Source organism: Cavia porcellus, unplaced genomic scaffold (assembly GCF_034190915.1).
Source record: "Cavia porcellus strain 051 isolate PalLab524CR breed Dunkin Hartley unplaced genomic scaffold, mCavPor4.1 scaffold_7, whole genome shotgun sequence".
NCBI lineage: Eukaryota > Metazoa > Chordata > Mammalia > Rodentia > Caviidae > Cavia > Cavia porcellus.
The window spans coordinates 54,479,097-54,504,692 of NW_026947490.1; the positions used below are offsets into that span (position 1 = coordinate 54,479,097).

The window sequence follows — 25,596 nt, forward strand, 5'->3', positions numbered from 1 at the left end:
ACCTTTTGAGACTAGCTTCTTTCACTTGGCATACCTTTGAGAGTCACTGAAGTTGTTGCATCTGCTAACAGTTTATTCTAGTTTCTTTGCTGAGTAGTATTAAATGATATGACTATATCACAGTTTTATTTATTCACCTGTTGAAGGACATTTAGATTGCTGCTAGTGTTTGGCTAGTATAGTACAGTTGTTCTTTGTGGACTTGTTTCTAGGAACATAAATTCTTATCTATGTGCAAATTTTTATTTTGATGAGATTATGTGCTAGGACATTATCTGTTAATCTTTCTTCCCCACATTAAACTATGTGAGACTTTTAAGATTTTGCCTACTCAACAGCAAACAGAATAGCCTAAGAGTTTAGAATACTGTCCCTTGCCTGTGTTTAAATTACAGCTTTGCCATTGAATAGTGCTGTGGTACTGGGCAAGTTACTTGACATTTCTATGCTTCAATTTTTTTCATCCTGGAAAATTGGGATAAACAATTCCTACCTTCCAAGATGTTTTAAAGATGTAAAGAGGAGTTTATAGGAGCTTGCTGAGGTCAGTGTCAAACACTTTGCTATACTTAGTAACTAGTGAAGTTTGCATCAGAATGCAGGTATTCATACATTTTTGTTGAATAAATGATTACACTTTTAAAAACCCTTACATAACAGCCCAATTACTCATTTTTTTCTTCAACAAATATTTATGAGCATCTTCTAAGCCCAGGAGATCTCCTAGGCACTGGGGACATAGTTGGAAACCAGTATTTTCATTGCAAGAAATGAAATATTAATATTTATCAAAATTTTTTCTCTCAGAGCTTATCTTTAAATAAAAATTCATGAACACTTTCTTTTATGGAAATGAAATAGTAAAGATGACCAGCATGTATAGTCTTGATAATTTTTTGAAGATCATATTAATTTACTTTTTGTACCAAAGAGCAAAACTAAGATTAAACAGAAGGTAGGAATTTTAGTAAGAATATGAGAATCCTTTTTCTTAGTGGAGATAGTTTCAGATTCACTGTTTTTAAGAGCAGGAGTATATACATAACCTTACCTCAAATAAAGCTGGATGATTCTGAAACTCTCCCTATAATAAGTAATGCTGGAAGAATTTAGGCCATATTTTCAGATGAACTGTAACATGATTAAGTCTTGCATTTCCTTAACTGTATTGGTTGGTGTGGCTTGAAATAATTAAGATTATAAGATGGTCCAATTATTTGTTTTAAACAGTCATGCCTATAGCTTAATTAACACGAATTAATCAATCTCACCACAAATTTTTGCCCGTCCTTGATTATACCTTTATATTTATGCAGTTTAAAATTTCGGCAGTTAAAATAACTGCTGTGTTTCACTCATGGAGAAAATCTGCAATTTTATCCAATTTAAACTTATCATATTTCCCCTGAGGACAAGCTAGGTCTGAATTGAAAAAGCTTTTCTTTGCTCTCTATGAGTTTTCTTTCTACTTTTAAAACTAAAGAAAATCTCTTGGGACTTTATTAACACAATTAGACATGGATTTTTGTCCAGGGAATTTTTTAATAACTATGAAATCTAAAGAAATCTCAGCAACATTTTTACTACTTCTAAAGAAAGATACTTACGTCAGGAAACTTTCCCCACTATCGTACAGACTGAGAAATAAGGCCAAGTAAAATTCACGGTGATGCCACTGCCGATGCCGACATTTTTATTTATTAGGCCACGGAGTTTATCGCATGGTTTTAAAAGTAAGGAGAGCCAGGGAGACACTGCAGCGCGTGAAGGGCTGCGACCGAGGCGGGGGAAGCGATGGGGGAAGATCGCGACTTCAGACGCCCAGCTCCGGGGAGCTGGCCAGTTAGGAACCAGAAGAGCAGAAGCGATTCTGCTAAAGGACCCCGGGACACTCCCCTCTTGGAGCCGGGGCTGGGTCTGCAGCACCGGGAGAGCCGTGGGCGGGGACTAGTGAGGATTCAAATCCACAGCGGGACGCGCGCGGCGCCCAGCAGGTGCTCGGTGCCGCTCCCGGGGCCGCGTTCCCTCCCCTACCTGCCCAAGGCCGGAAGTCACCTAACGGGGAGTAGCCTCGCCATTGTTGTCAGTGTGTCCAAGGCGCCAAACACCAGAAGAAAGTCTCGGCCGCTGTGGTCCCTTCCCTTTTTTCCTTTTTTTAACCATGCTAGAGCAAAACTCAGCGGGAGAAGGAAGAGCTGTAATAAAGACACAATCGTTCCACATGTCACATTTCCAGTCAGGATAAACAGCAAGGGCGCTAAGAGAAGAGAACGCATGCGCCAGACGTGTTTCAGGCGCCAGGGAGAAAATCGCGCATGTGCATAACCGACACGGAAAATTAAACCTAAGGCGGACTGGCGGGCGGAGCGCCTCTCAGCTCCCCAAGGGCGCCGCGACACTGGCGCGCGTGCGCACCTCGCACGAGGGGGTGGAGCTCTTCTGAGGGGGCCGGCAGCGAACAGCTCCGGCCTCGCGCGCCCCCTGTCGTGCGCCTGGGAGAGAGGCGGGAACCGGGAGGGGGCGGAGAGGAGGGGGGAGGGGAGCGGGAGCGAGGGAGGGTTTATCGACTGGGCGATTTTGGTTAAAATATTCAAAATGGCGGACGGAGGAGCAGCGAGTCAAGATGAGAGTTCAGCCGCGGCGGCTGCAGCAGCAGGTAATCATTACAGCATTTTACATATTCATATTCATACTCAACCCAGGCTCCCGCTGCCGGCCCCCCCCGCGACTTAGCATAATTTATTAGTACTCAGGATTATTATAATTAACGGCGGGAAGATGGGGGGCCAGGGGAGCGCGGAGCCCCCGCCGGGCGCCGAGCGGAGGGGGAAAGCGGCTCGCCGCGGCCGGGCGGAGGGGGAGACCCGGGGCCGAGGGGCCGCGGCCCGCGCCCGCCCCCGGCCCACCCCGCCGGCCGGCCCGGCCCTCCTCCTCCCCGCCGCCGAGCCCGAGCCCGAGTGCGAGCGCCCGCGGGTCCGGGCCGGGAGAGGACAATAAAGACGCTTTCCATATTCATAGCGGTCGGGCGCGGGCGGGGGCCGGGTCGGGGGCGTGGAGGGGCGGCGGGCACAATGCCGGCTGGGCAGACCCGGGCACCCGCGAGCCGGGGGGTCACGGCCCCCGCACCCCGGCCGCGCCCCGGGGGAACCCCAGGCGGCGGCCGGACCTGAGTAGGGCCTGTGCCCGAGGTGGGGCTGGGGGCAGGCGCCGCAGGGGTCCCGAGGCAGCAGGGTAGAGGTCCACGCACCCCCATGGGGGTGGCGCCCGGGAAAGTTCCCCTCAGAGGGTCCTAGTCCCTGTGCATCCCGAAGAGCTTGGGTCCCCCGCGCCGCGGCGTCGGGAGGGAGCGTTGGGTCGGAGGTGGCGGCGTGGTCGGATCGCCCCCGCCCCTCCCCTGTCCCCTTCTCTCCCTCTATAGGGACGGACGGACGGACGGACAGACGCGCTGGCGGTCCGCGGAGACCTCACTGCGAACCCCGGCCGCGCCCGAGGCCTCTCTCGTGGAGCCTCGGCGAGGTTGACCCTAGTGTCGGGGTCTCCTGTGCTGCTGGGGGGGCGGGTGGCCCGGTGCTCGGTCCCTTCCCCGGCTCAGCGCTGGTCCCTTCTTGGCGGCTGCTAGCTGCGCCTTCGCCACTCCGCGGAGCGGGACCTCTTCTCATTTGAATAATGTCTAATTCGGGGAGGTTTATATTATTGAAATGGCCGCCTGGCTTTCCCCGCCTCTCATGTTTAGTAATTCAGATCTTTAATAACAGCCACTCACAGCCCAACGCCGTGTTTATATTTTACATTCGCCCCATGTGCTTTTGTGGTTCGATATGATTCTTTTTTTTTTTTTTTTTTTCTTTCTTGGCAATCCACAAGGCTCTGAGATCAAACCCAGCCTGTGCTGGGAAGAGAAGAGGGAGCTAGGCCTGGGCTGCTTCTGGAGTTGCCTAGGCCTCGTGTTCTCTGCTGCTTGATTTATTTACTAATAACCAAAATGACTCCCCCTCCAACTGCCACAGGCTTCCCCTCCTCCGCGGGCAAAACACACCCCCCTGGGGCCTTTCCAGCATTAAAACAGCTTCCAGCTAAGCATCAACTCTGCAGTGGCTTGTTTTCTCTTAAAAAGATTTTCTTAACAGTTTGCAGTAATGTGGGGCCTTAGGAAAAAAAAAAAAACAAAAACGCTTATTTCTTATGTTCAGAGGCTGTGAATTCTATTTTGGTTTATTACAAACAGATCATTTTGTTATGGGGATAGTCCCCACCACCACCACCAAGTTGAACACTTTCAGGGTTTTTGTAAAGATCTGAAGTCTTTGTAAAGCCAATACATCCCTCCCTCCCCAGGAGTTGTAAGTGGCTGGGTATTTTAGAAATTCCAGTTAACAGCACTTTTCATAATTTCTCAGTGCTGATCCCTTTCCAACCTTTGCATTCTAATTTTAAGTGAGGCTGATATTTTGTGCTAGCACTGTCACAGACTTGCTTATTTTAATGGTAGCACTCCTGAACACAGAAATGGGGTTGTTTTCTTTTGACTGTTTTATGTCATGGTTAAATGAGTGAAAACAGAAGAATAAACAACGTGCATCGTGTCTGTCCTGATCTTGGAACTTACTTTTCTCCCAGCACACCCACCCCTCTGCATTCAGTTGTTAGAGTTTATTTCACATTGTACCTAAACTTAAGGTGATTGGTCTGTGAAAGGCATATTAACTTTTACTCTTTAGAGAAAACAGTTTTTGATTTTTGGTCTTTTCTGTGGGAAAGAGTTCTTTAGTATTTTTATTTTCTGTAGTTACAATTTTGTTTTCTCCAGTTGTGTTGCCTTTTGAAGAGAGTATTCAAGGAATGATGTTTAGCACCACACTAATGTGCCTAACCTTTGAAATTATTTAAGCCACTTTATGGAGAATAGCTAGATACATATTCTGTGGAATATTAGTCTTCACTTTAATTTGAAACAGATTTCTAGATTTCATGGACAAAAAGCAAGCTAATTTAAAGTACCAGTTCTTAGCATTTTCCCCGCCTCTTGCACATCCAATAGGTAGACCCTGAAAGCAAAGCAGCAGGAAAAAAAATTGTGTAGCATTTCATCAGACTGTTCAGGTGAGTGACTGCTTCAGAGACCTGAAGCATGAGGTTGGTGAACAAAAAAGCATTAATATAATTTTGTGCTTTAAATCTCATGTTTTTGCACCTGATTTCCAAGATGTGGTCAAACTTATGATGTCATTGGATGGAGGACAAGGTGCAGTTAATTTGATTTATTGTCCTTAGGTGAAGTGTAGCAATGGAGCCTTCTCATAGGGAAACCATTTATCTCGGGACAATTTCCTTTATAGCTGCAATTTAACCACTACTGAGGCTTGTAGCTATTTTATCCAAGATGATAAGATTTACATTGTATTTTAAAAATCAGATTTCCAGCAACAAACTTAATTTCTCTGTTAAAGGTTTATAATACAGGAAAAGGATGGGCATTGTTAACTGGCTTTATGTTTTGATTGGCTTTTTATGCTATAGTAAAAATTCATTTCCTCTTATTCTCAAAGGGAGGGAGTATGGATCTTAAATAAGGACAATCAAGAAGGGACCCACCACATGCATATTTTAGATAGATTTGTTGGGATCCCCTGAACTCTTACAAGTTTCTTAATCAAAACATAGCTCAGGATAATGCGGAGACCTTTGCTTTAGATCCTGTTTTAATAAAGCTAAGTGGAAGAGAGTGGAGGACAGTATGTTTTTTAATGTTGAAATCATACTGTTTCATAAAAGGTGAAGTACTTATATAAAGGTATGTACTTTGAAAATAGTTTTTAAAGACATAATCCAGAATTTTGGGGGGATTTGTCTTAAATTAGTGTGAACAAATTGGTGTATTTTGTTTTGATTCTTAGAATTGTCCTATTGTAAGGCAGGGATCCCACGTATCTATCTGTATCTATAAATAGATCGATAGATATAGATTTTTTTTTTTTTGTACTGATAATAGAACTTAGGACCTCATGTTTGCCAGAGAGGTGCTGTGCTGCTAAACTACATTGCTGTTCCTTCACACTTACAATTTTTGGCATGTTAGATTTTCTTAGTCATTTCTCATCCTATTTTAGCCAGTTTAACTTTAAGGTGCTCTGGGAATGTTATAGCATTGCTGTGCCTTATTCCTAACCCTAATTTGTGAGCCACACTTGGTAAAGTGTTTTAGGTTATTTTTGAGCCTTCAATAAATTTAGCCTGTCTCCTTTTTGCATGTGTCAAGTGGCTTCCACCACGTTTCTAGATAATATATTGGTACTTCTTTCCTAATTTGCCCCACCTGGTGCTTTTGAATTAAGGTCTCAGACATTTATATGACAGTTGACCAAATGTTTTTAATTTCCAAAAGACTGTTCTGCTTCCATGCTGTTGCTGTAAAAGTAATTTTTCACTTCTTCCTCCAAATTAGCTTCTAATTCTTTGCATTTTATCATTGTCAAAGGTACCAGTAGGCAAAGAAGAAATAAACATTGTTATTACTTAGGTTTAAATGTGTGTTGTATGCCACATTTTAAATTTAGTATTGTCTGTATCAATAGGTAGCATAAAGCAGAAGAAATAAAATGTCTCATTGCTACTTACATTTACATAGTTGTTAATCTGTCATTCTCCTGGTCAATAGATTTCTTAGTAGCTTTACGGATCAGAAGGTCAAATTGTTCTCACAAAGCCACCAGAGATGTTTAATAGAACCCTGAATGCCTTAGGCAGGTGGTTCTAAAAGGACAAAATAGAAAATTTGAATTTTTTTTCAAAAGTGTTCTCCATAAAATTATCTCAACTCTGGAATTTCAATTGTGTGCTTTTTGAATTGGTCATTCACTTTCGTGCATATGATTCCTTTGTACTGTATATAATAGCATATAGTACAATATGAAATATGAATTATATATTCCTTTGTACTATAAGACTATCATGTAGTGGTGATTTTTTTTTTTTTTTGTAACAGGAATCAAACTTAGGACCTTGCGCTTGCCAGGCAGGTGCTTAAGCCACAGAACTATATCTCTGGCTACCTTATTTTTTTAAATTTTGCTTTTTATTTATATTTAAAACTCACAGTCCTAATGTTTGCATTTTAACCCCTACTAAAAATAATCATGTGCAGCTGCCATTAATTTGCTTTTATATATCAATATTGGTTCTGTTACACAGTTTTGGCAAACAGTAGTGATGTATTTTTCCCAATGGAAGTGATTGCATTTAGAACTATTCGAAAAATTGTTAAGCGAACCGAATGGTCATACCGTTCCTTTTGGTTCACCCATACTCTTTCTGACATCTCCTTGAATACTAAATGCCTGAGCAAACATACTTACCTACTTCAAGTAGATATTATATTAGAAATTAGAGTTGCAAATTAATGTACATACATTGTTTGAATTTCTGTGTCCTTGAATTCTTTTTTGTCTGCTGTCTTTCTTTCTTTTCATTTCTTAAGCAAACTCTGTGGTCCAGAATTTTACTTATTTTCTGACTTTACTATATATTGTGTAGGTGATACAAATTATATTTTGAATAGTTAAAAGGCAGCTATTCATAGAGAATAGCAGTTTCTTTATGCATTTTTTGCTGAATGTTTTTTGCACATTATTGACATAATCTTTGAGTAAAAATAATTGAATAATTGGGTTTTAAATCAGTTTCTTTGTACTGAAGTATTTCTTACTATGATCTAAACTAATAAGTATGTTCTAAACTAATAATATGCTCTTATGTGCTCTTTGAATAGTAATAGCATTGGCAACAAAAATAGCATGAGTGGAGCTATTGCCTGACTTATCGATCCATTTATAGTGTGTTTAGAATTTGGAATATAAAAATTGTTTTGAGTTTCAACACCTCTGATTTGAAGAAGTTCTTTACATGCTGTGAATGTTGTTTACAGTGTTCCGTATGTTTTTGCTGTAGGATGCTGATTTATTGAGCATTGATAGCGTATTTTTGTATACTTAGCAACCAGTGATGGATATGACTCTTTCCTTTTCCTATTTTTTTCTTCCTTTCTTTTTAAGCAGACTCTAAAACTTTCAACGTGCCTGAATTTTGCTGATAGAACTGGTATGTAATTGAACAAAAGAAGAATCAGCAAACCTCTAGATTTGTCAGACTCTCTTTTGACTCTTTAGGAAATTGAGTATTTATTTAGAGAGGACTTTTATACTAACTTTTTAAAAGAGACAGTGTGAAAAGCACATTAAGTAAGCAACCCTTTTCCCCAGTGAGCTTTCTCTTTACAATAGAAAATATAAGAGGAAAAACTGTTGTATAAAAATTATATTGTATATATTACAAGATTCTTTCATGTTTTAACATGTGGTCATGTTAAGTAATAGAGTACTGATGCCTATAACTGAACATACTTTTAAAGAGAAATGTGACCTAGATGTTTTACTTTAGTACACTTATTTTAATGCTTAATGGAAAACAAGTTGTCTCTTTTTTTCTGATTCATACTGCATCTTTAAAAAGTTACCTTAAACATTTCTTGACTTATAAAAAAGTATCTATTTCTTTGCCAGTCTATGGGGCTATCAAGAAAACACAAGACTGCTGTAGAGAAGTTTTAAAAAGCAGGGAAAATTTTAATTAAAAACAGTGTATATAATTACAAATTAAAATACCAGTACCTGAAAAAAATAACAGCTAATGAGTATCAGAAGAGATCGGAGTGTATCTGGGTTTGAATTAACCAAAGCCACATAGAATATATAGCTGAAAAGTAATTCCAACAAAATATATCCTAGAGCTTTTGCCTACCAGGAGAAAAAAAGAACACAAGTCTGTCTGTATGTCCTTCTTCCTGTTCTCCTCCTCGTCCTTCTCTTTCTCCTCTTCTTCCTCCTCCTCCTCCTTCTCCCTCCCTTCCCCTCTCCTTGTTCTTTTCTTGCTTGGTATGATACCCAGGGCTTCCTGATGCTAAACAAACTCTACAAAGAGTTTCAGACTTCATTTAGTCTCCGCGTACACTCCTTTCCCTCCCTTTACCAGATTACTGCAAGCCAGAGAATGCTTTAAGTAAAATGTGAGATCTTTTAAGCAGGGTTTTGGAAGACCACAAGAATTTAGAAGGATAGGAAGACAGAAGGCCATTGCAGGGGAAACTGTGGTCAGTGTTGTCCTGAATAGTGAGGAATGAGGCTTTTGTTTTCTGTGCTCTGAAGCTGGGGGGTGGGGTGGGTGAACTAAGGACTGATAGGATAAAAAGTGATATTTTAGGATTAATGTGGAATTGTACAGGATCAGTTTCAATTGGGAGAGGTTTGATCTAGAGAAACCAGTTCTTGCAGATTGATAGACTTGGTTTATTGACTAATTGTTATAAGTGCTACAGAGTTATAAATACAGTAAAGCAATTTAATTACCTGATTACAAGAGATTTTGGGGGCCTGGGGGTTTCGCTCAGTGGCGTGTCAGTTTGGCAAGCACAAGGTCATGGGTTTGACACCCCCCCCAAACCCCTGTACTAAAACAAAACAAAACAACCCCCCTCCCCCCGAAAACAAAGAGGTTTTTGGTTCAGTAATGACATAAGTAAGATGTTGAGGACATTGTCCAATTACTTAACTTGGAAAAAAAGACTGTTGGGAAATGCCTGCCTGGCTTTTGCATTAAGAATGTGTGGACACAGAGTTATCTAATGACTTGGTTTTCTTTTTAAATCAAATACAGTGTTTAGGTCACATTATTAACCTCCAAGGAAGCAAAGACATAGATATTTATGATTTGCAGTCCTATTTCCATTTTATATTTTTAGATTTTTTTTTTTTTTTTTTTTTTTTTTTTTTTGCCTTTTTGAGACAGGGTTTCACTGTGCAGTTCAGGCTAGCCTGGAACTCAAAGAAGTCTTCCTGCCTCAGCCTTCCAAATGCTGGGATTGTGGGCGTGCATCACCACACCCAGCTGAATTTCTTTTATTGCTTCCATTTTGAATGTTGTTATTTCATGTTTTATGTGAGCTACCTCTACGTCTGTTCCTTTCTGGAGCAAGGAAGATATAAATAAAATTACCATAACTATGACATAATGATGATGTGTGTGATTTATAGTGCCTTGAAGTTTATAGGAGTTCTTTCATTTTCATTGCCTCAGACTTTCCAGGCAAGTATTATTATACCCATTTTACTTTTTTAATGATTTTTTATTACTATACCCATTTTATAGTTGAGTAAAATAAAGCTCGGATTAAGTTATTTTCTCAAGTATATATATGTGATTTAAAAAGCACTGAGTGTGTTGCAGAATGGCAAAGGTGCCTATGGAGCACTCAGAATCTCTGATGGTCTGAGTTTGGATTTCATTTGCTAGGCAATAGAAAGTCATTAAGTTGTGTGTTGTTCTGGACTATGCTCTGATCAAAGCCCTGCTTTAAATTGTTTACTATAATAGCTAAGAAGCATCTGAGGGGAGACTAAGGTTTTGTGCTTGGGTTATCCAGAGATGTGTGTTATGAACAGATAGCTGTAAAAAATTAGGAGAGGAAGCCATTAGAAGAAAGGCTAAGATCCAATTTTAAACATGTTGTTGGAGACATGATTGCATGGGTCTTACTAGGTTTTAAGTTCCTTGCAAAAATTGAAAATATTTTAGTAAATTAACTGTGTTATAAACATGTATATAATAGAGGAGATGTATGCACATGTCACTATGTATACGGACTGAGCTACTCTGAACATTGTAAATTCTTGACATCTCATTTTGGCTTTGGCACTGATTTCTGTGGTTATTTCTGTTAACAATAAAGTGGTGATAATTCCAGTGTTAGAGGGATGCTGTGGGGAGTAACAAAATGGATAGCAGAAACATCTTTAAAGTACCGTAATAGTTTTTCTTACATGAGCACAAGAGTAAAATCAGCAGGCTTGTGCTGCGGTAGAGGAAAGGCTTTAGAGCTGATGGATTCTATGGATACCTTACTGGATACCTAACCATTTCTGTCCATAGCCAGCATTCTAGTAAAAGGAATGTATGTTTTTAGTAGTCTTCTGAAAACTTTATATCGTGAAAGTGTCACTCTAAGCAAATGTAAACTTGCCCTGGGTTTTAGGGCAGTCTATTGTGTAGCTTTCACTCCTGCTTTATCTCTGGCTTCTTTTTAAATAGTATGACTCAGTGATTCCACCAAGGAAATCCCCTAATGGACTCACTACAAATACAACATTTCTTTTACTGGACTTTAATTTTTAGAATAGTCTTAAAATTTAAAGACCTGCTTTGGGAGGGTGACTGTGTTTTATCTTGATGCTTATCTGAGTTTTTCTCCGTATTTCCTATGCGCCCCCCCCCCCAAGATACCATGTGACCTCTAGGTGAGCCTAGTGTTTTGGCCCAAGTGTTAGGGACATTCTGAGAAGCTATACTCAACACTGTCTTGGCCTAAGAATGTTGTAGCCTCTGAAGAGGACTCTGAAAGGTGAAAGGCCTGGGTTCTATGTCATTTATTGGCTGTGTAACTTTAGGCCATTACTTTGTGAATTTTTTATTTTAAGATTGATTCACTTTTTGTTGTTTTGTTTGGCTTTTGATGTAGAGGATCAAACCCCAGGCCTACACATGTTAAGCAAGCATTCTTTTTTTTTTTTTTTTTTTGGTACTAGGGATTGAACTCACGAATTTGTGCTTGCCAGGCAGGCAACTTGAGCCACTGAACTATTATATCCTTGCACCGAACTACATCCCATTCCCAAATTTAACTCCTTTAAAACTCTTTGGTGCTTCTAGGTGTGGTGACTCAACCTGTAATCCTAGCACTCAGGAGGCTGAGGCAGGAGGATTGCTACAAATTCAGGGCCAGCCTGGGCTACATAATGAGTTTGGGACCACCCTGAGCTACTGTGTAGCTACTGTGAGACCTTGTCTCAAAAAGCAAAACAAAACAAAACTCTAATGTTATTACTTAAGGTTAAAAGTGGAACTGCTTAGATTAAAATCTGATGTAGAAGCAGGGAAACATTCTCTGTACTTTCCACAGTAGCTCTGAGAGCTTTCAGGGACCCTTTTATCTATACTTTGTCTCCATTAATAGCCAGATTTCAAGCCTGATGTCCTGTTGCACTTTCTCTGGTTTTAGTACTTAATATGTGCTTATTTAGCACTTCATTATGCACAGCCTTATTTTCTTCCATAATTGATTATATAAATCTTGTCTCATAAGAGCTTGAGAGCAGAAACATACTGTGAGGGACAGCGTAGGCATTTAGCAAATAGCACTTGATTGATTAAAGTAGTGGTTCTCAATCTTTGTTAGGCTAATAATTACCTATGGAAGCATGAGAAGACTCAGGCCTCACTTGAATTTCTATTACAGTAGAAATTTTTAAATCCCTGTTTTACAGAGTTTTACGGATTATCCAATAGAATTAAATGATTACTTGTTGCCTCCCAAAATTGTTGATTGCTTAGAGTACTTTAAACCATATTGCACCAGAAAAACTGGTTGTGAGCGTAACTCTTTGGTGGAGCACTTGCCTGGCATGTGGAAGGCTGTGGGTTTGAATTCTCCACCCCACCCACCCTCACCCCAATATTCCATATGGAAAGACAGACTCACAAAGGGACCTATTTATTTATTTCCTTTCAAAGATTACCTAGCTTTTCTATCCCAAACGAATCACTTGTTGTTGTTGTTGTTTTGAGACAGGGTCTCTCTGTGTAGTTCATGCTGGCTTTGAACTCATGCTGATGCTTTAATTCTGGAATGCTTGGATTACAGGTGTGCACCATCACACCCAGCCGGCAAATCACTTTCTAACCGAGTCAGTTTTCACTGATAAGATGTGTTTTGGACTAGATGATTAACTTTCATGTTTTTTTTTTTTTCTTTAAAAATGTTTTTCTTTTTCTAAGGAATGGAATTCTTCAAAAACGTCTTCTGAATGAAGTCCATTAAGCATGACAGATATTTTATTAGCCTCTTGGCTTTTCAGTACTATTTTAAATAGTACTGAAACAGTACTATTTTAAATAGAGTATAAGAAGCTTGAAAGTACCTTCACAACATAGCTAAATCTTAATACAGTGAGTAGAAATGAAAGATGGAATTTAGACTTTAAATTTGAAACATCCTCCTAGAATGTGAATAAAAAAGGGCATAAATTTACCAAGAATTGTACTTAACTTATGAACTTGGTTATAATTAACCAGTCTGACTGGTCTTTCTGCTTTTATTTAATTCAGCAAGTATTTATAGAGCTTCTTTTACTCTTTGCCATGCATCTAGCACTGTAGAGAGATAATTCATTGAAATTATATAGTTACTGGCTCTGCTTCTGAAAGTTTACAGTCTTTGGGGGGAAATCATACATTAAATAACACTGTTCATAGTTGAATGAGTAAAATATGGGAGATTGAGAGCAGCTAGGGATCATAAGGTAGGTAGGGTACCCTAATCTGGATAAGAGGATTTGGGAAGTAATAGTTATTGGGAAATAAAGGATGAGTAGGAACTACTCAATCCAAGTCAGGGAATGGGAGTGGAATTAAAAATGTTCTGAACAAGGAGAAACACACACACACACACACACACACACACACACACACACAAAAACGGTACTTTCAAAGAACTGAAATTTAGCACAGTTGGTTCAGGAAGAGTAAAATTTAGCTTAAAAGCTAAATGTGATTTTCAAATTATGAGGCTGTTTTCATGCTCTTTTACTTTTTACTGACCAGATCATAGTCAAAATTTGTGATGAGATTCCAAATTTTCCAATAAATGCATTGATTTCTAAGAACATGAATAATAACATTTATCAAGTCTTTGTGTCAGTTACCTTACTAAATGGTTTACATGGACTGAGATTAGTCACAGTGACCCCAAGGGAGTGTGTACTGTATCATCTGCATCTTTCTGATGAAGAAATTGAAGCTTAAAGAGGCAGCATAACCTGTGTTCTCTGACCTGTTTTCATTATGGGAGTAGGCAGTTAGGAACATTACTCTTAACCATTAACTTCTGCTTCAAGCCAGTTGAATGACAATATATCTAAAGTTGGAGACTTGCAAAACTTCCACTTTGGGGTCTGCATATAAATTGAGTTTATCTTCAGTGCTCTTGCACAGGTCCAGGCTGTATGGTATAGAATTGATTGTGCTTCTTTATTTCTCTCTTGTAATTTGGAGAAATGAACAGTTGATTACCAAATCTAATATTAATTTAGCTTTCAGATGTTTCCAGATGCTGACTATAAACATGTTTTGAAGCTATTGTTATACAAATTGGTCCTGATACACCTCAGATCCTGCATATTTTGGATTTCTGTTAAGAATTACAGGTGTTAATATTTGGGTAATTTTCATTTGGGCATCATTTAATTTTTCTGATCCAGTTGATGAAATTAAGGGAATTAAGGAATTAGGAAATTAAAGCATAGTAATTTAATGTATCACAGATACCTTGTGGTTAAAAGTCATATGCAAGCAAATCATGCAAAAAAAAAATTTATTTACCACCTTTTACTTCCCCCACCCTCACTGCACCAAGATGTTTTTAAACCAGGAGTGTAGTTTCCAGTTGAGGAAACATGACAGTTGATCATGTTTCTGATGAGAAGTCAGCCATTTAATGGTATTGGTTCCCACTCGTGTATACATCCTATTTAATCATGTCATATGCCCCCGTTTAGTTGCTGTGTTGTTTGTCCCCAAAATTTTTCCCATAAGCTACATTTGTGAGTCCCCCTTCATACCCCTCATGCTCTCAGCCAAGGAGAATTCTGTTTTGGCAAACTCTTATATGCATACATTCATGTGCCAGCCACTGTTGGAAAGGAATTGTTGACAAATCTCTGATGTGGTGAGACATCTTAAACATCATTGTGGCCTGAGAAAAATGAATTCATTTTATGAGTATTGCTGGAAGAAATCATGCTAAGATTTTAGAGGATTTAGACTATGGGAGAGTGCCATCTCCTAAATGCTGGAATCATATCTTCATAGGTGTACTGCTATAAGCAGTATGACACTGGCTCAGTTATTGAACCTATTTCCTGGAATTTGTTCCTGTGTATATGCAGATGTACATACCCACATTAAAAATGCATATATACATCCATGCTTACACCTGGAAATGAGTCTCTTTATGCATGTCAACATAATTTTTAAGGGACTTATAGTGTGTATCCATATACACAGTGTGATTGAAAGTGCAGTGAAAGCCTAAATTTATAAGATGTATTACAATAAAAGACACATTGCTATAAATCCCCCTAGACTGCTTCTCACTTCAAACATACTTATCTTATCATTCTTGCCACTTTCTAAAGTAGTTGTGGAGGTCTTCTTTCCTGAGTATCTTCTAGTTGCCCTGTCCTGGCTGCCTTGATGTCCTAAGTCTTCGTCATTTTGCCTTTAGGGAAGAGCCAGAAGTTGCACTGTGCAGGATTCCGTGAATACAAAATCCAGTGAGGACACAATGTGATGCTTTTACAAGTCTTCCTTTCCCATTGGATGGCACTTGGCAGCAGCATTTGCAATATTTTTGATCATATCTCATAAAGGCACTTAAGGAAGACTTCTAGAACTACATCAGAAAATGGCAAAAATAACGAAATAAGTGTTGGAAGCAAGGGGGAGTATTTTGAGAGCAATGAATAGTAATGTGTCTATTACTGTAATAAATTTAAAAATATTAACATTCACTTTGCCTTTTTACTTGTTTATTTTTCATGGTTCTGTTTGTTTTGCATGGCTCCCTATTATTTAGAATTCACTCAGTTATGAAAATAAGTAGTAGTTTTTATTTTCAGGCTGTAACCTCTAGTTATTTTAAACCAGCCTGCTTGCCTTCCTTTCTTTTTTTTTCTTTCCACTCTCCCTCCTTCACTTTATTTAGTATAATATCTTCTAATGATAAAAATGACATCACAGTTGATGGAATTATTTATTTAGGGTGGCCCATAAGTGTTCAAAGGTGAATCTTTGGTTAATCAGAAAGACCCAATGAAGTTGAGAGAGGGAAAATTTTCACCTTGTGTATTGTTATAGTACTAAACAATATTGACATGTCTGCAGGTTTCAGTTCTTCAGAAATTATCTGATTGTTTAACAATTTACACTTTATTTTTTAAAGATAAATTCTCAGAAATGGAATTTTAGGATTAAAGAATTGGTACAAGACAAAATTATAACATTTAAAGATGTAACTGTAATCCTGGATTAAGGGAACCTCTCATTCTTTAAAATAGAATGAGTCTTCCAGTGAGCTAAGAGAGAGACTTTGGAGGCAGAAAAAGGCTTAATTTAAACAAACAGAAAAATGGTACAAAAAGCAGATTGGTCAGTCCAAAGTTATTTTCCTCATAGAATTAAAACTAGGGAACTTCCTTTTCGTGTTGGCTCAGGTAAACTAGGCTTGTTCTGATTAGTTTCAATGTGTCTCCTGTTCTGTGGAAGACTTGTGTGTTTCATGTTCAGTTTAAGTGGCACTTAGCATAAGTGACTTTATTCTGGTTTGTTCTGGTCTGTAAGGGCCTAGAGCAGAAGGCTAGACCAGAATAGTGGCCTCGCATAAACTTTGTTTAACAGAGTAAATACAGTGAAATTTTTTGTACACGTTGTTGGGTCTTTGAGAATGTTACCAAATTATTACTTTTATGTACAGTATTTAACAGTGTTAGTTTCTCCACTGTAGCTCCAGTACTGTTATCAGTCTTTTTATTTTTTTCCTTAGGTGACAGATGAAAAATATTGCTTTTATTTCTTTTCTTTTCTTTCCTTTTTTTCCTGATACTGAGCATTGACCCCAGAGTCCTTGCCCTGAGACATGTCCCAAGCCCTTTTCAAAATGTTTTTGAGACAAAGTCTTAACTAAATCTTTAAGTTGCCAAGGCTGCATTTGAATTCATGATCTTTCTGCCTCAACCTCCCAGAGTGCTGGGATTGCAGGTGTGTACTACCACACGTGACTTCATGTTTTTGCTATAGACATCTTCTTAAATTTTATTGCTTTTTCTGTATTTTTTTCAAATATATAATGGTGACTTATTTTTCTTGATATATGGAACTGTTTTTAGCCTTTTCTCAATACTTACCAGTTTTCCTGAAAATTTTTGACTTCTTAAATACCTGTATAAATTATCTCCCTTACCCAGTCTAATTCTACTGCTGTTTCAAGAAGCAGCATAGATTTGAGAGTACAGCTTGGGTCATTCTACCCCTTGTCGTCCCATGCTCTGCCTTTAGGCTATTAGCCATTTACTCATGGAGAAGCCAGTTGCCACAGACCCTGGGTAGGGATGGTTCAACTGTGACACTGGTTCCACAGTATGTCCTGGCACAGAAAATGTTGCTTTTAGCATAGAAGCTAGAATGAGTATAATTTTTTATCTTATTTTAAAGTCATTTTAAGTTTTTATTTAAAGACTTGGGAAAGGGGGTAAAGAAGGAACGGAAAAATGGTAAGTTTCTTTAGTTTAGTCCTACCTAAGGACTTGAAACTGATAAGACCTATTCTAAAATCTTTTCAGTGCTGGACTGAACTAGAGTCTAACCTCTTGGCAAGCTTGGGGATTCTCTGGAACATGGGAAACAACAGATTTAAGGAAGCTGAGAATAAGGAGGAAGGTATTTTAACTTCTGAGTGGAGATGGCCAACAGTGGTATGTGTGAACTATGGTTGACATAGAGCAGTGAAGCATCGGAAAGTCCCTTGGTCGTGAGGGAAGGTGCAAGTGACGTTAAAGGAGAGAAGCTGTGCAACGAGAACTTGATTGTGTGTGTGTGTGTGCTGTGGAGTTTAAACATCTACTTAAACTGTCTGTTGTGTTACTTAGAGAACTGTGAGGTCTGTAGATTCAGATTTGTGCATACGTAGGTTTTTCCCCCTAATATTTGGTGGAGAGAACAGCTCAGATAAGAAACAGGTTACAGTAGCAGTCTTGTTTTTTCTGGCAATACCCTTTTGTCCATTTTTATTAAATAATTTTAGTGTTTCCTTTATCAAATATCAATGTGTTATTTTTACCATTTTGAGTGGAATAATAAACGTGTATAAATATCATGTAACTAAGTTTGACTAAGTTGACACAGTCATTTTGTACTACTGTTTGTCTAGTTTCTATTAATAAAAAATTAATTGGCATATTCTCTGATCTTTTCTTCCTTTTCTCCCCTTAGGTCCCCTTCTCATGTTTCTCCAACTAGTTGAAAATTTTACTGGCTTTCATTTTTTTAAGTCTACATACTATATTGTGAAAATCTTTCCTCTTCTTTGATTTCTCATGTGTCTTTATTTTCCTTAATCCTCATAATAATTTTTTTTACTTGAGGTGTATTATCTATGTATTTATTTGTTCATTTTGTCTTTCCCCTAAAAACTGAACATGATTTATAGTGATTCATAAACTATAGCAAAAATTGTAAAGTAAAAGACCCAATAAAAATTTTAATATTTACTCCCAGAGGCACAAATATTTCTCTTAAGCTCTGTAGATGATGCAAAAAAAAAGAAAAAAGAAGCCTGATTTATGTCCATAAAACTTGAAAGCAAGCAAACTTGTTTTTAATAAAAGCATAGCAGTTCCTTACACATGAGGTCAGAAATAAATTTTATAACAAGACCCTATGTAATGGGATAAGAAGTAACATCAACAGTAGTCTTATTATAGATACACCAGCAGATTTTATAATGCCCCTGAGTAGGCCAAACACATCACAGCAGAACACCATCAGTCAACGTGAATGGGTTGTTGGTGAGGACTATTCAAATAGTCTGATTTGAAAGGAGAAAAGATTTTGGAATAAGTAGGATGGAGACAGTACATATCCTTTAGATATTATCCATAAATATCTGTTTTATTCTCTATATAAGGCTGTTGGCATATTGTGGGCTATCAGGTAATATGTTCAGACTAAATACTGGGCTGCAGTGGGTTTGAAAATATATTTCTTGGTGCTTATTGAAGGTAGAGAGATAAGAGACCATGCTATTCAGGGAGACTAGTTGACCATTTCAGCTGTGGTCTTGAAGATAATACTGCATTGGTTAACTCATTGGCAGATCTGCTTCTCAGAAACTCGATTTCATCAGTATAGCTGCAAATAATGGAGTGCAAGGGAACTGACTCACTGACTTTGCTAAGTACACAGTAGACAGAAATAGAAACAATGCCGGTTTGTGTTAACTTACTATGAGAAATGTAATTATGAGGTAGACTAGAATTCTTGGTCATTCAGCAGTACATTATGGTGGCTTCAGAAGAAGCCAGATCATAATCAGAAGAGTTGCTTAGTGACTTTATTTCTAGAGTGTATGTTGCACTGAACAGTGCTTAACGCATTCTAGAAATTGTTCTAGGCTTCCTTTTCCTATTCTTAATCCAGGCATACTCTCCCCTGGTAACATTGTGTATGCCACAAACAGAAAAACAACACTAGGTTAGAGTCTACTTAAGTAAAAGTTGAACTTGGATAATTTAGATTTTTTTGTGAGTCGCCACTGCCATATTCTTGTTTCCCATACTATCAAGAGGTAATAAACTCTCAGTTTTAATGAATGTGATGGTTCTACCTTGTATAGTTTTCACTGTTTTACTAGAGTAAAAATATACTGAAAAGTGCTGTCTACAGACAAGGTGTAGTTTTAGTTTATACCACAGTTGTACATACACCTACTTAACTGTTCTGGTGGCTTAGTGCTATTAGCATTGTAGTCAAATTTGATATTCCCACTTCCAGCTTTCATTTTATTTTCGTTCTAGCAGGTATTGAAAATGCTAGAAGGAAAAATACATAGCTCCTTGCATAACAATGTACTTTGAAGTGATCAGTTTAACACATAGTTAAAAGTTTCCTGTCAGCTTAAAGCCAATATTTAGGAGCTTACAATAATTGAAATTGACATTAGATTTTTATTTAGTTTAATGGATGGAAGGGCTTTCTGATATGACACCAACCCACATGCAGTAAAGGAAAAATATTAGCTGTATAAAATATTTAAGATTCTACTACCTAAAAGATGGTACAAATAGAATTGTTAGGATAATATATGGCAAGAAAGTATTAGCCTATGTGAAAGAGAATTAATTTGTCTTATATTAAGTACTCTTAGACACCAGCAACAAATGGCAAATACTCCAATAGAAAAATGGTCAAAATGTATGAAAAGGTATAAAATCAAGAACAAGGACTGTGAACATTGGAACACTGATTAAGAGTCTCTGCTGTGAAGACAAAACTTTTTTCAGATCATATAAAAAACAGAAGGATGGAGAAGCTGGAAAATGCCTGTTTTGGTGAAATGGTAAGAAAGTTAAACCATTTAATTTTCACATCCACCCTGTGAGATGGGCTTTTTTGTTTTATATATGTGGAAATAGCCACAAGGAAATTATATAATGTTCCAAAAGTTAGAGTAACTAGAAAGTTAGTTTAAAATAAAGGATAGCGATTCTAGTTTTTGTCCTAACTTTAGTTGGCTCCCATATTAGTTTGATTAAGGAAGACAGTTATAGCAGAAATTCTTTTGTTTTTACTTTTTTCAGGATTTTGGAAACTAATTTATATATTACATAGTAAAATATTTTTAGAGATAACTATGATCTAGTAATAGTCAACGTAATACCATAAATGAATCTTTTGGCACTGTGCACAGCAAAAAAGCAAAGAGGCAATAAATACCTTTGGAAAGTATATATTTGTGCCAGTTTTCTGTCATAGAAAGAGCCTCTTGCTCTTGCTAATTCTGAAAAGCTGTTAAACCTGTCACATGATAAACAGATAGGGTAATAAACCCAAATTAAAAAAGTTTCTGAAACTAGCTTTCTCACTATGGTGCCAATGGTGAAATAGTAAACATTTGAGCACATTTCACGGTATAGTCTAGCTACTAGAGAACTGATTAATTGGTCTGAGACAGATGAAAGTATCAGATGTACACTTTCTTCCATAGATAACTTTACTTACTTATCATTTGTGTAAAATTAACCCAAATCAGGAGCTACCATTTATCATGTTGCATGGATGCCATTTTTCATATTATGGCTTATTACTTGGTTTTGTAAGCAAAGAGGAAATGAAGAACTTTAAGATTGTACTAATTGCCTTGTTGGGAAATGATATTCACATATTGTGCCTGTAATGTTTTGCTTTGTATAGACTAAATTTATCTGCACACATATAGGACAAAATTCAGAAAATGGTATTAGTCATAGATGATATATACAGGTGTGTATGTTCTGAAAAAATTCTTGCATAGTTCTATTTAGGATTAAGTGGGTAGTATATGCAAAATTATTGGGTACTTTGCTTAAACTCTGACATCTATCAATTTATATAGAGTATTTCTTGTTTTCAAATCTTTGATAACTTGGGATCAAGCAAATGTGAACAGGTGCAGGAATTTTTAATGTGTCATACAAATTTACAGACATAAAAAGCAAATAATACCATAGTTTTTTAAATACTCATAGTTTTAAAAGCATCTTTGATTTTAAAATACTATGGATATACAATAGGCTGTGTAAGACTAAGTGAATTTTTATGGTAAATAAAACTATCAGCACCATATTTGATGTTATATGTAGGTTTTATTCTGTACAAACTCAATTTTATTTATTTTTTTCTTTCTGTAGTCTTAGGTAATTACTAGAGCTGCTTGTTGGGTTAGGGCAAGTGTTGTTCCTTTTAATATCTCAATTCTGCATAGGGTTCAACTACTGGTAGGTATTGATAAATATTTAATAAGCTATTTTCTTGGATTACATTAATATTAGGCCTGATTGTTTTCATTATAACGTGTCTTATATATTTGGTATCATGTTCACTGCCACACACTAATGTTGCGTATAAACACAGATCTTAGTTGTCATTATATAGAACTGCTTGTTCTTTTACACTGTCCCCAGTCTGTCCCCTGTAACTGATCCAATCTGTACTGTGCTCCCTGCATCTGCCCATGGTAAGTCTACATCATTCTCCTAATCATTTTGGCTCTGACAGTCCTGAGTATAGGACATCTGAGAAAGCAAAGGATCCTCACTGAATAGAGCTTGCGATGAAGAGTCATAGTACTGGAGAGTGGAACTGGGAATACATCTTAGGTGAGAAGATAGCAGGTAAAAAGGAAAGAGTAGAGTTTTTCTGGGTTAGGAATCTGGGCATGGCTTCATTGGGGTCCCCTGTGTTGCCAGGCCTCTCATAAGGCCTCAGTGACAGTGACAATGTCAGGGCCAGAGGTACCTTCTTATTTGAAATTTGAGCTAGTGGAGGTTCTGCTGCTCAGCTCCCTCAGGTGTAGATCTAAGTTCTGAGCTTCCACTTAGAGTTGTTGGCTGGAGTCAGCCCCTCACAGAGTGTTGAACCGAAGTCTCAGTTTCTACTAGGTAGTTGGCCAGAGTTGCCCTCAGTTCCTTGCTTCATCTGAGCAGATACACAAGAAGAGCTGGAGAGTATGGTATCAAGAAATGAGTAGCAAGAGGAACTCACAGCCTCTAACCTAATCACAGAAGGGTGGTACCTCATCCCTTTTGCACTTTTGTTATCAGCAAGTCACTTGATCCATCCCACATTCAAGAGACTGGGCCTCAAGGCACAAATACCAGGTGTCAAGAATCAGTGAAATCTGCCTCATGCAGGACTTTCAGCAACATTTAAGTGTCTAAAAGAGCCATTTTCTAAAAGTTAAGAGTCTTGCTTACTTAAATGTATATAAAATTGATGAAATATATGTGAGAAGTAACAACTTTTAAAAAATTTTCTGTAGAGTAAGGCTTGGACCTTTGAAGCTCACATATGCAGTAAATGGTGAGGATGACATAAACATCTCCTTTTTGTGGACTTCATTATCTAGAAGAAATTATCTTAATATTACATAGCTGTCTTCTAGCAACATCTTTTAGGACAAAAATGAATGGATTAGTAGTGACTTAGAAAAACTAAAGGCTCAGAAGTTTATATGTCATGAGATCAGCACAATTTTGTTTCAGTCATTGGAACTCCGTGTCACTAGTGGAAAGAAGATATTGACATGGGTACTTAGAGTATTTAGTTGACGGAGAGATGGAAGAACAGCATTTAATATTTATATTACCTTGTAGAATATGAGAAACCAGAAAGCTTAGTTTTTTGAAAAATTTCTACTACTAGTTTTGGTACTGTCTACTTCTTTGGGCTAAAATGTCTTCTGCAAATAAAGCCATGGTTTTAGATGAGGAGAGTAGTTGAATATAGCTGTGAGTGTTTTAGATAGCTTGTGTTCATGTGAAAGAAAATGAATGGCTAAACCTGTGAGTGATAAGGCATAATATTAGAAGTAAGTATATGAAATTTCTTAACATCTTGTCTGCCACCTGTCCTTTATCTTTTTGTGTTCCCTGTTTTTTCTTTCCTGTAGAATTCTTTCATGAGTGAAGACAATAAAATCGTTACTTTTGCTATATTTAAAGGTTCTGTATTTTAGAATAGGATTATCTTTGTAGAGATAATATGTCTAAATTTTCTTTAATGCCTATATTGTAGGGAGGTTAGGCCTAAAAGAGAACAAAGACATTTCTTGCAAAGCAGAAACAGAACAAACTTAGTGTATGTTACCTTTTAGGGTATTCTGGGAGTGATCTTCATGGTGAATGTGGAGTAATATTTTTTCAGAATGATCCATGAAAAATTAAAATATACACATTCTAAATATACGAATTCTAATACAGCTAAATGTCATTATGTGACAAAACAGTGATAAGAATTTATTGTAGGGGCTGGAGATTTAACTCAGTGGCATAAGCGCCTACCTGGCAAGCACAAGGTCGCGAGTTCATCCCCGGTACCAAAAAAAAAAATTTTTTTTATTTTATTTTAGAATTGTTCATGTCAGCCATTCAGTGTAAAGAAGAAGCTGTGTTTTTCATTCCTATTCCTTATTAAATGGTCAGATAAAATAGTACTTTTTGAGAATGTTTTAAATTTTTGCTGACAAGTATAAAAATAAGCAAAGTGATTGAGAAGGATGTTGATGTCAGTTAAGCCATATTGTACAATATGTAAATCCCATATAAAAATGGAACTAATGATAGTAATTACAGTACATTGAATAGTGTTAGAGTATCTGAAAGATTGCCAGCAAGTGAATCCTTCTATCATATTTATTGTTGAGAATGTTGTCCTTAAGTCACTTTGTATCCTTTTTAGAAAGATCTTTCTGGGAGATTGATTGAGACAGAGTCTTGCTAAATTGTCCATGCTGGCCTTGAACTGCCACTTCCTCAGTCTCCTGAGTACATATTATAGATACATATCACTGCAACCCTAGGGGAAAGGCAGGCCCAACCTCTAGCTTGCCTCAGCTACTTTGAATGCAGAGAAATTGTCTTGGGAGCACATGTAAAACAAATAATACAGTTAATGCATATAAGAAACAGAACCTCCTTTTTTAAAAATTTGTTATTATAACATTAAAAAAAGGGCAGGTGTTCTGTGGGCTACAAGTTGGAAACTCCAGCAAATACAGAATAGGCCTAAAAGAAGTTTTATTTTTCTTGAGCAATCAAATGCTGCTGTCTCTGCCCTGTACCCGCTGCAAAGTTCAGAAATACTTCATTTTGTTTTCCCTGCTAGGAATCTTAGTGCCATTTATGGTTTAGTTGAGTAACTTTACCTGTTTACATTCTAAATGCATGCTTATTTTAATCTTCATTTCCTTTTTTGATTTCTGTATATTTTAGTTTTGTTCTTTCCTTAAAAATAACCCAGACCTTCACCGAGTGAGGTTGTTCTGTAAAACTTTTAATGAGCTGAAAAAATTGTTGAGTTTCACAAATAGTCAAATAAATGGAAATTAAAGCAATATTGAGCACAATTTTTAATAAAATAGTTAATGAAAATACTGATTTTCAGTGTTGGCTGACAGTGATGAAATGAATTAGGCACATATATCTGTTAATGGGAGTGTAAATCTGTATCTTAATACATCTGTATCATTAGGTGCAGTGATTGAACTTCTTGAATACATCTTAAATAAATGTTCTTTTGTTTTGTTTTGTTTTGTTGGTACTGGGGATTGAACCCATGACCTCGTGCTTAGCAAGCGAGCACTTGAGCTGCTGAGCTAAATCCCCGGCCCTAAATAAATGTTCTTAATTTGTACATAAATATTCACACTTTTCCTCCATTTTAAAAAGATAAAATTTGAAGATAACCTAAAATAATTCTTTAGTAAAGTATATAGCTACTTGCTGGATAGAATAGTACCATTAAAAATCATCAAAATAATGCTTGCCAGTGTTCACTGAGTATCTTACTGTGTACCAAAACTTGCTAAATACTTTCTCTTTTAAGCCATGTGGTGAGGATAGGTTCTTTTGGTTTACAGTTGAGCAAACTGGTTTGGAAAGTTAAAATAACTTGTTTAGGTCACCCAACTACAAGTGGAAGAGCCAGGGTACAAATCCTTTAATGAAAAGAGCTTTAGAGAAAGCAAAATCTCAATATTTGTTTAATAAAGTGTGAGAATAAATAAGATCCTAAGAAAGCCCTCCCTCCTTTGATGAGGAATCAAGTAATTTATGGGTCTTATGGTAAGTAAAATGAAAACCATGGACAATGATACTTTAAAGTTTAATAATGTAATATGTAATA

At 37.5% G+C, this 25,596-nt stretch overlaps 1 protein-coding gene across 3 annotated transcripts in view; it reads left to right on the plus strand.

Moving 5' to 3' along the window:
* Positions 1–2,555: 2,555 nt before the first annotated feature.
* Positions 2,556–25,596, plus strand: part of Pou2f1 (POU class 2 homeobox 1) — a 173,561-nt gene continuing 150,520 nt past the window's right edge. The window contains exon 1 of one of the 3 annotated variants that reach the window (XM_013151222.3): positions 2,556–2,656. In XM_013151222.3, the coding sequence (XP_013006676.1) occupies positions 2,596–2,656 (61 nt within the window). In that variant the 5' untranslated portion in view covers positions 2,556–2,595. The remainder of the gene's footprint in view (positions 2,657–25,596) is intronic. The other 2 variants (XM_063253603.1, XM_013151223.3) reach the window with 2 other exon arrangements.